This window comes from Dermacentor albipictus, chromosome 10, assembly GCF_038994185.2.
Source record: "Dermacentor albipictus isolate Rhodes 1998 colony chromosome 10, USDA_Dalb.pri_finalv2, whole genome shotgun sequence".
Lineage (NCBI taxonomy): Eukaryota > Metazoa > Arthropoda > Arachnida > Ixodida > Ixodidae > Dermacentor > Dermacentor albipictus.
In genome coordinates, this window is record NC_091830.1 from 58,266,421 (window position 1) to 58,284,687 (window position 18,267).

Sequence of the window (18,267 nt, forward strand, 5' to 3'; positions counted from 1 at the left end):
TAAGCCACGCGCGGTTAGACGCGGGAGGGTCCAACCCTCGTGTGCTCGGGTACGTGGTGTCGTGACACACCAAACGCCTGCTGACGCAGACGCCCCTGCGAGGCGGTGTTGCTTTCAGATATTGCGTATTGCAAATACAATGTTGCTGTGACGTTTGTATATTAGTGATATTTTACGAAGGGTAAAGGAATAGAATACAAAAGCATTTAAGATTTCATTCAACAGTCACTGAAAACTTAAGCTTATTGATGACCTCTGCTCCTGTGACAGTCCGTTTCTTGCAATATAATCCACTTGTATGACTTCCTCGGCAAGATTTTTGTTATAATTTTCTGAACTTTCACCAGAAGCGCCCGCCTATTGATCCCCTATGCAAGTTATCCTACTTTCAGTGCACAGCTCACCTTGTTTCACAAAACCGTATACATTGTATTTTTGTTCATGCTTCATTGTGGGCAATATTGAACCTATAATAAGATTTTGTATAGGTTATCTTTCTTTAATAAAAGAATATTGCTAAAATGTTCAATTGATCTTTATTTGCTTCAGTTTACCGAAAATTGCTCAAATTGTGATTGAAAAGAAAAACAATGTCGCCTTTGCCGGTGGCAAGAACGAGAATGGGAGGAATAATACGAAGGCACACATGATCGTTGTTTTTGTTTATTACCTGCAATTGTCCCGGACACACAAAAATATTTAGCCGAAACACAAGCGAAAACGCCGTATGTGCATAAACATAGGCCCAGCGGACAATATGTAGTGTACCAGCATTCATTTCTTTGTTACGCTACAAGGATGCATTGTATTTGAAATGGTATGTATTCACAATTTAAGCCATTTCTTTCAGAAACCTAAACGAAACAATCACCAGTTATGACGAAAAACGCAGTGGCACTGGCAAAGTACCTGCTATGTTTGACACTTCTAGAAGTTTAGCGTTGACTAGATCAAGAGATCAGGCAACCAGCAAAAATTTGAATATGGAGGTCTACTCTGGGACCTCCTGATGCTGTATATAATATGTAAGCCCGTTTTTTGTACATGTCATAACAACAATAAACTTGAACTTGAACTTGGCAGCACCGGTTTCTGGAAATTGGCGTACTGTGAAAAACAGTATCATTCTTCAGAAATTACTCATAAATGAAATTGGTGTTTTAATTTCAGAATTATTGTGGGATCTAATCGCATAGCAATGTATTAAAATATTTTATAACGATTTTATTCCAAGGCAAAAGTTATCACTGCAAACGTATTTTGACCACTGAATATGACTCCTAGCAGAATATGAGATCCAATAAAACATCCACCCTGGATTCAAACATCTTCATTAACGATCTAAATACAGTAGTCATACCACAGTGCCGTATCGCGCAAAAAATTTTGTTTCTACAACATCTAAATGTGATAAATCGAAACGAAGACGAGGATATTAGAACATGGCACACACAGCGCTCTGCTCGTCCTGACAGTTGGTATTCAAATATCGGTGATCAACCAAGAACGCATTTTCTAACATTTCTCTTCCATACCAATCAGCAGACCTAGCTAAAGTCACACAATTATTGGTAATGCACAATCAAACTTTAAATGTTACTATTCCTGTTAAATATGCTGCGCAATAACTTCGATATTGTTTCAATAAACTTCTTTCCAATGATTGAGAACCCCGTAGCACGTAATTATTAGATTTTTTTCATATATTTAATAGTAAAGCATGTAACCTTACAGCACTGAAAGTACATTCTGCGCATAACTGTCGGATTAATGTTATCACCTTGAAATCATTGCAAATCTGGTCTTTTGGCCATTCAAATCGTAATATATTGTTGAACTATTCCGAATATGCAATAGTTCGGAAGCCTCGAATTATCGCTGAAGGCAGCCTCTTTTCTTGAAAGTGATGCTATCACATTCACCTGGTATTTAGGAAAGCTGTTGCTAAACTAAAGGCATCGTACTGAAAATGTAGTGATAAAGTCGGAAAGTAATATCTCAACCGCGTAGCGGGATCAAGCAAAGCGTTTATCGTGTAAGCTCACCTGAATCAGTTGTGGTTTCTGGAATACATTTTCCAGAGACCCCAATACCATGGGGGCCTAAATCTGAAAAATAAATTTAGCCAATGAATTTCACCACTAATTCGTCTACGTCCCCAAGTATTTTGTGCCAAGCTGCAAAAGAACGTGTGAGAAATGTGCTAATACTTCGAAAGGTAGACTTGCTGTTCTCGCGGGCGAAAGCCTTAAGCAAGGCCACAATTCTCAAAACGTTTGCATTAGTCGGAACTAATAATTTTTTGCCTTCTCATTTATCTCCTCTGCAAGGCTTTATAATATTTATTGTTTGAGTTCGTTTATATTGTAGCTGAACATTCGTAGCAGTGGCATACACTTGTGTTTAGTACTGCAATTTATCGGGCCAGTTGGCGTTGCGTAATAATTATTTCGCTGGGCCAGAAATATCATGAAAACAGACTGGCTGTCCTTGTTGTCTAGCAACTCTTTTTTTACCGAGAAATTGTGGCAGCTACGCGTAATTATCAATAATGAACAAAATATGACGTTCTCATAAAGCTTTGATCTAGTTGACGTAGTGAAGAATCAGTAACGTTATATATATTTTAATTTCGGCTTTGCTTCATTTTTGTTACTAATTTCCGAACGATGCTGATATTAAATTGGCGTTGTGATAGAGGAAGCATATATATCAACGAAGAGCACAGTTTATTGTGGCAAAAGAAACTATGACCACTGGAAGCATTCACTGTCGCAGGCTGCAATAGGATAGTCATCAGTTGTCAGGTAATTACTCTCATGTTGCCAATTGCAAGATCAGTGTAGGTAAAACCTCAACTGTACTGATTTCATCTAAGCGAAAAAACATATTTGTGTGACTTTGCAGAAACGCACCCTAAGTTCCAACGATGTTGTTTCCTTTTAGCATTTGCGAGATAATTTGAGGTATCTGAACAGCGTTTAAAAAACGGTTGGATGCTTATAACCCTTTTTGAAACTCTTCCTGCGTATGTTCTATGCAGCGTACATCTGTGATTGGTATCAGCTGCATACCGGCATTAGATATTTTTTCTTACTACGTGATATCTTCAGTAATGACGCGAGTAAATGTTAGTCACTATAAAGAATACTCCAATTAGTAAGCTTTCGCTGTAAGACTAGGGGAGAAAATACGCACTTTATATTGGTGCAATGCACATAATTTAAAAGGAAGCAGAAATGATGTAACAAAAATTAGCATTTTTTTCTATTTTCTTGACGTTTCCGAAATTAAGTAGTTTGGACAACGAGATAACTTCCCACGAACGTGGAATTATGGAAGAAGATAGGGTAAGAGTACGTGGGCTCAATAGTTACTTGCAACACCCCTAATCAGGCTACAATCAGGAATGTTTTTGCGAATCATTACAAATAGATTCGCCCACCCTACATTAGCTAAATGTAAGCTCGAAGAAACGTAGTTTTTTTCGAAGGCATTGCAAAGAGTAACGCTTTTCGGCACACTGGGTGTTTTTACGTTGCTCTGCCAAGCTTCCGCATCGAAGTAAACGGCGGCCTTGGATTCGCCATCAAGTCACATAGACAGGTGGTTGAACCGAGAAAAAGTCCCGTTTGGCAAGTTGTTTCATCTCTTCCTTTTGAATTCGTTAGACAAATGATTAGCCAAGAACAACGGTAGGTCTTCGCGGGGCCGGCGCTCTGGCCCCCTTTAGGGCAGCGGGGTTGGTGTGGTGTGGCCCTCAACATGAAAAAAAAAGGACGTTTCATGCCAAAGTTAATTCAATTAGCAGTGAAACCATGTAGCAACTTTCACTGAACGGTCATGCGGGCAAGGTGAATTTATATTCAGGGAAGAATATTTCAATATATGAAACATAGGTACCATTGAACATGCCACCGCATAAACATGAATCATTTAGTCTTCTTAATTTACACGTACCACGAGGCACGAACCCAATGACCTAAGCTCTGTCAAAGCGGTGCATTTACCAGTGGCTCCGATCTAGTAGCACTAACTGCAAGACACACCTTGACTTCGGTTAGGGTCACTCAAACGTGGCACGTAATCTCAGCCGCACACCTGCTGACTTAAAATGGTGTCATAGAAGTTTGCTGAAGTGGGGTACACATCATTTTAGAGATGCCCAGTTACCCAAATTGACGTGAAACAAGGTGCTTTAAGTTCACCAGATTAAACTTCAGTCGAGTTCAATATGTCCGCTAGCTTCCAAGTTCGCATCAAATAAGTGGTTTGTTGCACATATACACATCCCCAGAGCCAATTACCCAATCCCACAACCCAGTGACCAAAGTCGTTTCAAGAGCACTCTTCTAAGCCAGTTCCATCAGCACAGTAGGCCGAAGAGCTACTCGTTAGACTATGAACTATCCTGCTACAGAAGGTTATCGGGAAAGCCATTAGATAGACATATAGATATATAGATAGTCCCCAGGAATTTTGTGACGAAATTCGTACCCTAAACATGATGGCCTTGCTATATATATATATATATATATATATATATATATATATATATATATATATATATATATATATATATATATATATATATATATATATATATATACACCGTCTCTGGCAACAGAGACGGTGCCAAGAGCGGCATTCATGGCGGCATGCGCAGTGGAAGGCGGGGGAACGGCCTGGCTGCGCTTCGGAGGGCTGTTCTTGCGACGGAGGATTTGGAGCAGTCGAATGTGTTATTTAGAAAATTCTTACATTTCTGTTGTATTGGGCAGAGTCGAGGCAATTCACAGGTATGCCTCAATGAGAGCAGCCCCATGTTTTAGAAAGATTCGCCAAAGATAGGCTGGGTATATATATATATATATATATATATATATATATATATATATATATATATATATATATATATATATATATATATATATGTATATATATATATATATATATATATATATATTCTTTCGACGATGACTGGTGGAACAGAGACGGTGCCAAGAGCGGCATTCATGGCGGCATGCGCAGTGGAAGGCGGGGGAACGGCCTGGCTGCGCTTCAGAAGGCTGTTCTTGCGATAGAGGATTTGGAGCAGTCGAATGTGTTATTTAGAAACTTCTTACATTTCTGTTGTATTGGGCAGAGTCGAGGCAATTCACAGGTATGCCTCAATGACAGCAGCCCCATGTTTTAGAAAGATTCGCCAAAGATAGGCTGGGTATGTGCCAGTCTTCAATAAAACGTTGAGCAACTTCGACTACTAAGCATGTGCCACTGGATTGTAGGATTGTCAGCGTTCGCACAATGCAGTGCTTCGAGCTTCAAGCATCTCTTCTTGGAGACCAGAGCAGATTTCACGATAGTGTGATAGATGGCGAAGCATCTCCAGAAAAGAAATCGGGAAAGGGGGCCCACCTGTCACATGTGTTTCTCAGCATTTGCAAGCATTGGTGTGTCATGCATTTCAGAGGGTGCGCGCAGGCTAAGTGGCGGCTCCACTAGATGGTGCATATTGTTTGGACAGGACTCTCTCTGCAGTAGGTGCCTTGTACATAAGGTGTTTTGATGGTGATAATACATTGTGTCGCTATTTTGTTCCAATGTTCGACGCATTACCGCTGACAATCGTCATGGAATGGGTTCTGCCGAATTGTTTTCATCATGGAATTTTTGCCATTAGCCGAAATATTAACTGATAACATACTAATGTCATTTAATTTATGCCATGTCATTCAGAAGCTGGGACACTGCTGTGTCCCACCTTTCTGACTTATAGCGATATTTGGTATTCAGTACTGAGATTCAAGGCACCGAAGTAAGCATTTCAGAAGCAGGTCAACGCGTGTAGAAAACTCCTAATCGAGCATTTTGTTGATTAACAGTTTACACTATTGTAGCATTCGTTTACTATTTAACAAGGTTCGTAGATGGTTGAGCGCTCAAGTTGGTGTACTTTCCATCAAATGGTGCAGTTACAACTGAGGGAATGACTAATATTCCTACGGAATTAAGAGGTCCTGGTGCGTGATTTTTATTGCAATTAGCATTGCATTAGAACTTCTTCCAGTTTTCTGTATGTTTGTCGGCCATTGATGTCGTTCACGCATATCTGGCTCACTGATAGTCCGCGGTTAAATGGGTGGAGCGACGTGAAATTGTGTACGAAGACACGATTTCAAAATCAACTATCGCACCAAATTCTGGCTACTCAGCATGCAACATTGGATATCTGCCAATCTTCAATGATCATTTTTCACCCAAAATTGTGTGACTATAAATCTGTCACTGGGTTTGAGCCGCTTTCGCCAAAAATGTTTGGTGCCAAAACGGGTCGCTGGATATGTCACAAAGAATATGTGCCACGCTTCAATAACCCTTTCGGACGCAATCATGTTTGTTTATGGTCTGCCCAAAGTGAAGCTAGCCCTATGTGTTGCTTCAGCTTGTATAGCGGGATTTAGTACTGTGTGGTAGATCTTTGAGTACGTTGGGTCACTGCGTGTGTCACTGTGCATGTGGGTACTTTTCATACTGATCATCATATGATGTATATAATCAGCGATTATATCCCACAAAAAATATTCAATACTAATTGTATTGTCGCCAATCGCTTCCATAAGTTTATTTACTTTCGTAAGACAGCTACAACATATCAGTGTAGAGTGTAAAAAGGAACAAGAATAAATTGTTTAGTGCAAACTGCTCCACAGCAGCTAAGCTTATTGTACAGGCCAGTTTATGGCAGACGCCTCCTATATATTGATGTTCCAGCACACTACGCATCAGTATGTCTTCCAGTTTCCTCTATTTAGCGTAGATTTGTCTTTGGTGTTCATACTACAATATAATCGTGGTGCTTGTCCAGATTCATCCTTTTGTGGATAGCACAATGTTCTCCATTTATGAGCACTGTTCAAAATTCAGTGGCTGATCTGCAATTGCTTAGACTCTAGTAGATAAGTGCTAGAACAAATATGCGGAAGTAATGATTCTCTTTGCCCTAAGGAAAAAGAAGATAAAGATGGCCCTTGGTTTCGCTAACGCAACATAACAGCCAAGTGCTGTCGTGTAAGTCTTTGTGCAATAGTAAGCATTGCAGAAAATGTACATTAGAGTTTTAAAATAAAACGCATACTTTTACCAAGATTGATGATGGCTTGTGCAAGCCTCTAACATAATAATTTTAGGTAGTACACTTCTTGAAACGACAACACTGAAGCATAAATCACATATTCGAATATGTACATGTACAATATATAATACTTACGTATTTTATTCAAGAGCCGAACCGCAACGATCAAGTAAGCAACCTCAGAGAAGCGGGAGGTATTCATTTTTAAACACATGCTCAAGGTAAGCACTGAAATGTAGAAAATAGTTGCGGCAACAACTAAAAAGTATTGCCCAGGAGAATTGGTATTCAAAAGTATGAATCCTTGTTATAAAGCTGTTGGCACGTTTTGACACATTTGCGCATGAGAAGTGAACAACGAATCGCTGTGAAAGCACATACATATGCAGCATAAAGCACCAGGATATTGTGAGCACATACATAATTTCTCTCGTATTAATTTTGGACAGATTGCATTGTTACCCATGCGATGCTTGGTAGCTTCAGTTTTTACATATTAGTAGGGTTGACAGAAAAAAAGAAACGAAATGCCTTAAATAAAATACAACACGAAACATGAAACGCCTATTATGGCAGTGTAAGTGTAGTTCAAGTTTGTTTAAACAAGTCGTTATACCCTTATTTGCTACAGTGACTTTACTAAATAAGCAGAAATAACTTTATACGAAATAAAACAATGTGCCTCAAATATTTTCAAGAGCAGCACTTGCCCTTGAGAAATGTATGCGGCAAACTAAAGGACACAAATCCTTATATTTTTAACTAGAAGTCAGAAGTCTGATAGGTCACACACATCACACAGTTTTTCCTATGTTGGCCATGCTCTTACACAACGCCTGTACTTTTCCCCCTCGACGAACAATTCACGAGCTGCGTCGCCTTCTCAGGCACTACAGGGCATGCGATACTGACGCTGTGCTACGGTCGGAAATCTTCAAAACACTTAAATGAAAGGGAGCTTTACTGAACACAATAACGTCGACTTGATTTGCAATCAAATTTTATGCTCCAGCTAAACTAAGCATTTGGAGATGCCTTTTAGGTTACCCATATGCTAACGAGACAGCGCGAAAAAGAGGAACGGCCAGCATCGGAACGACGAGGGAAATATCGCACGTCCGGAGAAGCTTGCCAATTACTTTGTCAATCGCAGATGTTCGCCCTGAATGTTAAAAGTGCAGCGATCGTCTAGTATGAGCTCACGACTCATCGCGAAATGTCAAATGCATCGAATCGTAAAACGTGGCATTAGCTACAGCCCTACTGGAGGTTTGTGCAACGAATCACTCGCTTTTACATGCTATTGATAGGAAGAGAAAATATTAGCAAGCCATGATCAAAGATACGTGTTAACGTATGCAAACGCGTAATTTATATAAAGTGAAATATTTTCTATAAAAAACTGTAAATAACATTATAACATAAAATATCGACTTTCATATTGTACATATAAAGGAAATGAAAGGGTATGAGAAGCAACTTGCCGAAGGTGGGGAACGATCCCGCAGCCTTCGCATTTCGCGTGCGATGCTCTACCGATTGAGCTACTGCGGCACCTTTCCCCATTAACTTTCTTAGGTACTTATGTTTCCTAGTAGAACCCTGGAAGTGTTAGCCACCGCCACCGCTCAAGGACCTTGGCGGCGGATGTGGAACATGCTTTCTGCCGCAAGGGTCGCGAGAGCCTGATATTTTTTGGGGGAAGGAAATCGGTCAATAAACCCACAGATACTACCTTAAAGCATGAATGTTGCCGGATTCGAGACCTTCGTTATGTAATAAACGACAAGAAAGGGAGTAAACCGAAGGGCCCGATATTTATTAGTGATATCATATGAAGCCAACAAACACTGACACCAAGGACAACAAAGGGGAAAAAACTTGTGCTTAATAAATGAAATAAAGAAACGGTAAAAATGGACATGAAAGTGAATGAAAAAACAACTTGCCCCAGGTGTTGAACGATCCCGCAACCTTCGCATTTCGCATGCGATGCTCTACCAATTGAGCTACCGCGGCGCCGTTCCCCAACACTTTCTTGGGTATATATATTCCCTAGTAGAACTCTGGCAGCGTTAGCCAGCGCCACCACTCACAGACCTTAGCGGCGGATGGGGAACATGCTTCCTGCCGCCGGCGGAACGAGAAAGTGATCTTTCTGGGTGAAGGCAATCGATCAATGAACACACACATGCTACCTGAAGGCATCAGTGTTGCCGGATCTAACAAGGATAATTGGTCTTGAAAATTGTCTCTCTGGCATAAACTTATATGCTTGTATATTACTTATTTTATGTGCCACGTCATCCTGAATGAACAACGCATGTCTACTAAAGCATATAAATGTACAAGTACATTGGGGCACGTGGAGATGGCTCATCCGTACAATACATTTAAATGTGATTTATCCGAAGATTTCATAGTTATCGATGCCACAGCGTTTTTTTTTATTTTTCTAGTAAATGGAAGGGCTCACGATAAAAAAGAATGTCTTTTTTTAGGTTCAACATGAAATGTGTATTGCTTATTACGGTTTTAAAGATGACTGCACTTAAACAACTGAATATGCCGTTTTTTGCCACAATTAATTCAGTAAAAAAGCAGAGAGAACTGTAGATGGATTTAAAGCAAAAAAGTTAAAATTTGAGGACATCACAGCTTATTAGGAGTTGTAAATGCGAAAGCATTATAGAACAAGTGATCGGCGCTCGCCGGTTCATTGAGTTTTGTGCTATGAATAATAAATTATAGACGTGCGTACAGCCCGAGCTGGTATGCAGCAGCAGCCAGTGGTGACAATGGCTGGTGCGCTAGCACAACAGCAAGTGTTTCTTTTGGGCCACTCTGCTAACGCTTCCTCGGTAGCACCAGGCCTCTGCACTTCAATCCTTGAGGCCATTCGACCTTGTCCGACTGCCATAGAAGTTAATGGGATGCTCCCGGGTAAGCCGTGGTAATCAGGACGTCACCCAGTTTGTCATGCTGGACTTGACAGGGAAAGTTTTCGGTTCAAGTAGAATGACGTCATAAAAGAGGATGCACAGGCCTGATTTTGGGGAGACGTTGGCTATACTACATGGCGGAGCGCTCATGCCGAGAGGAAGAGCGAGAGCGAGGTCGACGCTGCATCGCGGCGTCCCTGTGCCCTCACGCCACACCTGGCAAGCTATCGCGCCGGCAGTTGTGCCCTTTCACCCGCACTGCTAAGTGGAGGTGCAGGGCGTGACGTGGTGTCTCAGCCAATGGCAATGCGAGTTTAGGTGCCGTTTCGCTGCTACAGGCGAGAGACGCTGGTATTTTTGCTAACTGGATCATTTGACGCTTTGATATCAATATGTGTCCAATAATTTACAATTGAACGGCACTTACTGCCTACAGATGTATTTCCAAAGCTAAGAGACGCAGCGCAAGATAGTTTTAACGAGACTTCAAGAATATATTTGGTACAACACGGGAGCACATCTCATTGCATTTCAAACGCTCACCGCGCTCTGAAATAAACGTCATGCGCCCCTCTCAACGGACAATCATCTAAACCTGTCGCCATCACGGGCAACATTGCACGTAAGCAATACAGAGGCTGTGCTAAAGTCGCAAACCTGTGGCACATTTATATGAAAATTTTACTTAAAATAAGAATGTCCACTTCTGTTTCCATGAAAATGCTTAGTAACAAATAAGCGAGTCAGTTGCAATTGCTTTTTAGGCGGTTCAACATGCAAACACATGCAAACACATGCAAACATAGCATATTGCCACAAAGAAGCAGTGCCAGCATGAGAACAACGTAGAAAGCACCAGACGAGCTGTATTTTAGGCTAGTTCGTGAGTCAACTATGGACCTAGAAAAGACACACATCCATACAACCTTGCTAATTAACCTTATGGCTGCAGATGCTCATATAAAATTTAAAAGCGCAGAGGAACTTTAATAGGCGAGCAAACCTCATCGCGAAATGTCACATGCACGTACAGGCAAAATGTGTGACGTTATCTGCATTATTCATCTACAACGCCACTGAAGGTCGCTGCAACGAATAAGTCGCTTTCCAACAACAGTGATAAAGACGGAAAAATAAGGAGTTTCGATGAACGCCAGAAGGAAAATACAAAAGAATACACTGCTTCTGGTTGTAACCAAGTTTCCTTTAGCAAAATGAACAAATTGGAATTTCCCACATTGAACACTGTATGCTAGAGTAGGTGAATTCTCAAAGCATATAACACCAGCCTTAAATGCAAAACTATAGTTACAAACTACCTATCATTTGAAAGGTATTTCTGTGTTGAAACAACATCTCAGTAAGGTGCCTGGTGGTAGTCTCGTGCTGACGATGCCCTCTCAATGAGCGCATAATTCCCCCCCTCATCTTACCCCCCCTTTTTTCCCAAGAAATTATGCCTTCCAAAATCGACTGTCGCGGACAACATCAGTCCCTTTCCACGTAAGTATGAGGCTCGGAGAGGAGCTATGGCGCTTGAAAGTAACCTGGGGCCTGACGAACCAACCGACTGAGCTTTCTTTCCGGGCAACATCCAAGGGTCATGAGTTCAAATCACCTGTCATGTTCCTTTTTTCCCCTTTTTTTCTATTTTTTTTCTTTCTTTGTAATGTCTTTTCCTTTATTTTTTGACTGTACGGGAACCCTCTTAAAAATATATACATCCTCAATTAGGTATGACGACACATGTGCAAGTCATAAATACCAGGTTCTCTAGTCGAGTGCCATCCGTGCGGTATAACCGACCTCAGATTGGTCAACCTTCACTGATCAAATAGGGCAGCACTGAAGGTTAAATGAGGCGTACAACTCCTGCGGGACCCGCCGTGGTTGCTCAGTGGCTATGGTGTTAGACTGCTGAGCACGAGGGCGTGGGATCGGATCCCGGCCACGGCGGCCGCATTTCGATGGGGGCGAAATGCGAAAACACCCGTGTACTTAGAATTAGGTGCACGTTAAAGAACCCCAGGTGGTCGAAATTTCCGGAGTCCCCCACTACGGCGTGCCGTATAATCAGAAAGTGGTTTTGTCACGTAAAACCCCATTATTTATTTTTTTAATCTAACTACTGCGGGGACGGTAGAGTATCTGTCTCCCGTGCAAGAGTACCGTGGTTCAAATCCCGGTGCCGCGCTATTCTCCGCCAGAAAATACAAAAAAACCGTGTGTTGAGAAAATTGCACAAACAGGCCTGGAGTGCGGCCTGATCCCGGCGACCAGAACCGGTAACGCACTCTCTCACCAGAGCAGGATTGGCCACCCTGGTGCAGTACTTGGCCACAACCTCCCATATGAATACAACAATCAAACCCCGGCCCTCAGTCCCCAGCAACCGCGAAGCAACTGACCACGGCGGCGGTCAGATCTGTGACGCTGCAGAGGGTGCTAAGAATACCTGGCTCCGGACAGGCCGCCATTGGAATCTGAACCTGGCAACGTTTAACGTTAGAACGTTATCTAGTGAGGCGAGTCTAGCAGTGTTATTGGAGGAATTAGAGGGTAGTAAATGGGATATAATAGGGCTCAGTGAGGTTAGGAGGACAAAAGAAGCATATACAGTGCTAAAAAGCGGGCACGCACTGTGCTACAGGGGCTTAACTGAGAGACGAGAACTAGGAGTCGGATTCCTGATTAATATGGAAATAGCTGGCAACATACAGGAATTCTATAGCATTAACGAGAGGGGGGCAGGTCTTGTTGTGAAACTTAATAAGAGGTACAAATTGAAGGTGGTACAAGTCTATGCCCCTACATGCAGTCACGACGACCAGGAAGTCGAAAGCTTTTATGAAGACGTGGAATTGGCGATGGGTAAAGTCAAAACAAAATACACTATACTGATGGGCAATTCAATGCCAGGGTAGGCAAGAAGCAGGCTGGAGACAAGTCAGTGGAGGAATAAGGCATAGGCTCTAGGAATAGCAGAGAAGAGTTATTAGTAGAGTTTGCAGAACAGAATAATATGCGGATAATGAGAACCTTTTTCCGCAAGCGGGTTAGTCGAAAGTGGACGTGGAGGAGCCCGAATGGTGAGACTAGAAATGAAATCGACTTCATACTCTGCGCGAACCCTGGCATCATACAAGATGTAGACGCGCTCGGCAAGATACGCTGCACTGACCATAGCATGGTCAGAACTCGAATTAGCCTAGACTTGAGGAGGCAATGGAAGAAACTGGTACACAAGAAGCCAGTCAATGAGTTAGCGGTAAGAGGGAAACTAGAGGAATTCCGCATCAAGCTACAGAACAGGTATTCGGCTTTAACTCAGGAAGAGGACCTTAGTGTTGAAGCAATGAACGACAATCTCATGGGCATCATTAAGGAGTGCGTAATAGAAGTCGGTGGTAACGCCGTTAGACAGGAAACCAGTAAGCTATCGCAGGAGACAAAAGATCTGATCAAGAAACGCCAATGTATGAAAGCCGCTAACCCTACAGCTAGAATAGAACTGGCAGGACTTTCTAAGTTAATCAACAAGCGTAAGACAGCGGACATCAGAAACTATAATATGGATAAAATTGAACAGGCTCTCAGGAACGGAGCAAGCCTAAAAACAGTGAAGAAGAAACTAGGAATAGGCAAGAATCAGATGTGTGCGTTGAGAGACAAAGCCGGCAATATCGTTACTAATATGGATGAGATAGTTCAATACCAGTGGCGCCCACTACGATCGTGGAAGAGAAAATAGCCTAGAGGAATTCAAAATCCCGCAGGTAACGCCAGAAGAAGTAAAGAAAGCCTTAGGAGCTATGCAAAGGGGGAAGGCAGCTGGGGAGGATCAGGTAACAGCAGATTTGTTGAAGGATGGTGGTCAGATTGTTCTAGAGAAACTGGCCACTCTGTATACGCAATGCCTCATAACCTCGAGCGTACCGGAATCTTGGAAGAACGCTAACATAATCCTAATCCTTAAGAAAGGGGACGCCAAAGACTTGAAAAATTATAGACCGATCAGCTTACTGTCCGTTGCCTACAAAGTATTTACTAAGGTAATCGCAAATAGAATCAGGAACACCTTAGACTTCTGTCAACCAAAGGACCAGGCAGGATTCCGTAAAGGCTACTCAACAATAGACCATATTCACACTATCAATCAGGTGATAGAAAAATGTGTAGAATATAACCAACCCTTATATATACCTTTCATTGATTACGAGAAAGCGTTTGATTCTGTCGAAACCTCAGCAGTCATGGAGGCATTACGGAATCAGGGTGTAGATGAGCCATATGTAAAAATACTGGAAGATATCTATAGCGGCTTGACAGCCACCGTAGTCCTCCACAAAGAAAGCAACAAAATCCCAATAAAGAAAGGCGTCAGACAGGGAGATACGATCTCTCCAATGCTATTCACCGCATGTTTACAGGAGGTATTCAGAGACCTGGAGTGGGAAGAATGGGGGATAAAAGTTGATGGAGAATACCTTAGCAACTTGCAATTCGCCGAAGATATTGCCTTGCTTAGTAACTCAGGAGACCAATTGCAATGCATGCTCACTGACCTGGAGAGGCAAAGCAGAAGGGTGGGTCTGAAAATTAATCTGCAGAAAACTAAACTAATGTTTAACAGTTTCGGAAGAGAACAGCAGTTTACGATAGGTAGCGAGGCACTGGAAGTGGTAAGGGAATACATCTACTTAGGGCAGGTGGTGACCACGGATCCGGATCATGAGACTGATATAACCAGAAGAATAAGAATGGGCTGGGGTGCGTTTGGCAGGCATTCTCAAATCATGAACAGCAGGTTGCCACTATCCCTCAAAAGGACAGTGTATAACAGCTGTGTGTTACCAGTACTCACATATGGGGCAGAAACTTGGAGGCTTCCGAAAAGGGTTCTGCTGAAATTGAGGACGACGCAACGAGCTATGGAAAGAAGAATGATCGGTGTAACGTTAAGGGATAAGAAAAGAGCTGACTGGGTGAGGCAACAAACGCGGGTAAATGACATCTTAGTTGAAATAAAGAAAAAGAAATGGACATGGGCCGGACATGTAATGAGGAGGGGAGATAACCGATGGTCATTAAGGGTTACGGACTGGATTCCAAGGGAAGGGAAGCGTAGCAGGGGGCGGCAGAAAGTTGGGTGGGCGGATGACATTAAGATGTTTGCAGGGACAACATGGCCACAATTAGTACATGACCGGGGTAGTTGGAGAAGTATGGGAGAGGCCTTTGCCCTGCAGTGGGCGTAACTAGGCTGATGATGATGATGATGACTGACAGAAGAACGTTTGGACGCTAGTTTTTGTTTGCTATACGCAGTTACTCCTTTTAATAAAAAATTCCAACATTCTGCAGCCCCAAGGGGCTGTCTCAAAAGTGGGTAATACATAATACCAAGTTGGCAAGTAAGAATATACAACAAAAATAGCTAAACATTCGCAGTTGTTTTAGCATACACTAAAGAGGGTGAATGCAAAAGCCTGCTTCTCAAGACATATCTATTAAATTTTTTGACATTCTCAGTCGAATGCGTTGTAACTTCCTATTTGAAGAAAAACAGCGCTACAAAAACGCCGAATAAAAGACCATGTACGACCGACAGGCGCCCGTCCGTCATGCATCTTTTTCTTTTAGTCCACATCTTTGTAGCGCTGTTTTTTCTTCGACTATGTTACACCAACTCGCCCACGTCAAGCTCCTGTTGCTTCTTATTACTTGTTTTCTCCCATCAAGTGCCGTGGGTTCGAGTGTCTTAATTAACTCTAACTCAATTATCAGTACGGTAATTACTTTCCCCCTAACAGCAAATGTTAACAACAAGGTAACACCAGACTGCCATCATAGGTCAAGGGTTTCACTCGAACCAGAGGCTCTGGGTTTTAGCGCCTTAATAGGCTCAATTTTCATTAACTTACGATAATTACCTTCGCCCTACTTAACACCAATGTTCGAGGGTGCAGCTCGAAAGTTGTTGGCTTGAGTACCCTGATTAACTCAATCTTGCTTAAGACAGACCTTATTAAGGCAATTCAACCCACAGCCTTTGATGGTAGCACCATGTGGAATCGTGTCACCTTGATTAACTACGCCCTAAGTACCAACCAAGGTCAAGGCTTCGACTCGTATGAAAGGGCAAAGGTTTGACCCCGGCCAAGGGCTGTGGCTTCTAGTGCCTTAATTAAATATATCTTTAGTAACTGTCCCCTAAATACATCTGTCATAATTAGCACCAAATATTGTGGGTTCAACTCTCAGCAATAGTCGAGAGTTCGACCTCCAATTTTCGTGCCATTGAATTTGCCTGCCCTGAATTTCATGGACGGTCAAATTTTTGGTCTATGAGCCGTGGTTTTCATCCTAATAAACTAAACAAGATGCAGGGCAAAATTAGAAGTTTACAAAAAATAAAGCTAACTAAGTGCGCAATAAACATCGAACATGATAACATATGGTATTCCTGAGTTGTAAAGACCAGACAAAAACCTGTATATACATGTCTCAGTGCAATGATGGAAAGGACACATAACTCACGATGCTGTCCATTTAATGTAGGTTAGCAGATGTGATGTAGCTGCTGTTGAAATAAAATCGTGTTGACTTAATAACATAGGAAGTGGCTAGTAACATACGACGTTGTTACGATGAAAGAGTGGCACGCTGACTATTAGAATGATGAGCACTACTTATGTGAGAGATTCGTGTCAATCGGTCATATATTGTGCGTGCGGCATTCTAGACAAACTCAGTTTTATCCAAAACAGATCTTTTTGTGTATTTCATATGACTGAGTAATACTCGAGTAAGGGACACTCTAGTGTTCATACGTGAAGAGCCTTTCATTGTGAGGAGCCGAACATAGGGTAGGTTGCAGGTATCCGAGCTTTTCCTTTCAGTGGCTACACGATTGTTCGTTGTGATGCGTCCAAGACAAATCCCTCGTGAAAACAACGCCTAGAACCAAACACACATACTGCCACACAATACATAGTGGAGAAATAATGCCGGTGAAAGTAAAGAAAAGGTAGGAGAGACCACTGATAAAATGCCACGAAAGCTACTTTATTGAAGTTCATTTCAGTCAAGTTTCACACCTTGAGGAGAAAGATGCAAATGAATTGCCTCTTTCGTTACCACGCCTGTTCCAATCGATCCCCGCTGATCGATGCTTTAGACCGCCAATTTCGATATGTTGGTGGAGTTTCTTAGCTACCTGAGGCAATTCAGTAGCGAGTACAGGCACTGCGCTTTCAGAATCAGTTTAAATTTTCGCACTCCGGTAATGCTTTCATTTATGACGGACCTTTTTGCGAAGTAATGCGCCATGTTGCAGCGAAACGACGCATGGTTTTCCCCTTCTGCCACGCTCGAGAAAAAAAATGCCGCTCGGGATCACGCCGCACTAGCATCAAAATTATGCAATCAAATAACTCCCAGGAAGCTAAGAATGAAATTATATCGTCGGTTTCGACGTCCGACACTGCTGAGCGATGATAATTAACCTAAATATACGCCAGCTGTTCACTAGTGAACCTTGGTTTGGCGTCCAAGCCGTTTTAATCCGTCAAATCTTATTTCCAAAGGTCTGCCGCATGTCTAACATGTGCACCTGGCATTCTTAACCAGTTTACGAGTGTTTGGGCTTCGCTTCTCTTGTGATATCGGGGCGAAGGGAGCTGCCTGTCTTGTCACTGCCATGGCGTCGTCCCGCGTGGCTGCGTCGCGAGGAAAGCGTCGTGCTCGCAACTATGTTGCACCGGCACTTCAATTTAATGATGAGAACTCTAGTTATGATTTCTAAGATGACAGCAAAGCAAATTCAAGCTCTCACGGCGACGATGTTTTGAGTGAGCATGGAGTATTCTCAGCTTTTACCGGTGAGTTTCCATTAGGACCCTGAATGGTCTCCTTCGTTGTGCGCGCTTATCTGCCGATCTTTTTGCACGACCCGAGAGCTCTACTCGTTATGTTCAAGGTACATACTTCGCTCGCTAAGAATGTGCTACCATCAGCAGTAAGCAAACTTCCGGTCAAGCCAAGAAGTCCGCCTTTAGCCCATCTCGGCCCAGCGCTACGGTTCAGCGCAGGACAGTTTACCACACCATGGGATTTCTTTCTACTCTTCTTCGCAGGGGTGATAAAGACAATCTGCTAAAATACAAACAGATTTGCTTGAATATATAA

The 18,267-nt window shown here is 42.4% G+C and overlaps 1 protein-coding gene across 3 annotated transcripts in view; it reads right to left on the minus strand.

Annotated features, from left to right (window-relative positions):
- The window catches only part of LOC135896010 (venom metalloproteinase antarease-like TpachMP_B), a 59,721-nt gene extending 50,537 nt beyond the window's left edge, over positions 1 to 9,184 (minus strand). For all 3 annotated transcript variants that reach the window (XM_070527549.1, XM_070527551.1, XM_070527550.1), the window contains exons 1-3: positions 9,085 to 9,184; positions 7,271 to 7,363; positions 2,046 to 2,108 (exon numbers count right to left, since the gene is read on the minus strand). In XM_070527549.1, coding sequence (XP_070383650.1) covers positions 2,046 to 2,108; positions 7,271 to 7,363; positions 9,085 to 9,124 — 196 coding nt within the window. In that variant the 5' untranslated portion in view covers positions 9,125 to 9,184. The remainder of the gene's footprint in view (positions 1 to 2,045; positions 2,109 to 7,270; positions 7,364 to 9,084) is intronic.
- Positions 9,185 to 18,267: the final 9,083 nt, after the last annotated feature.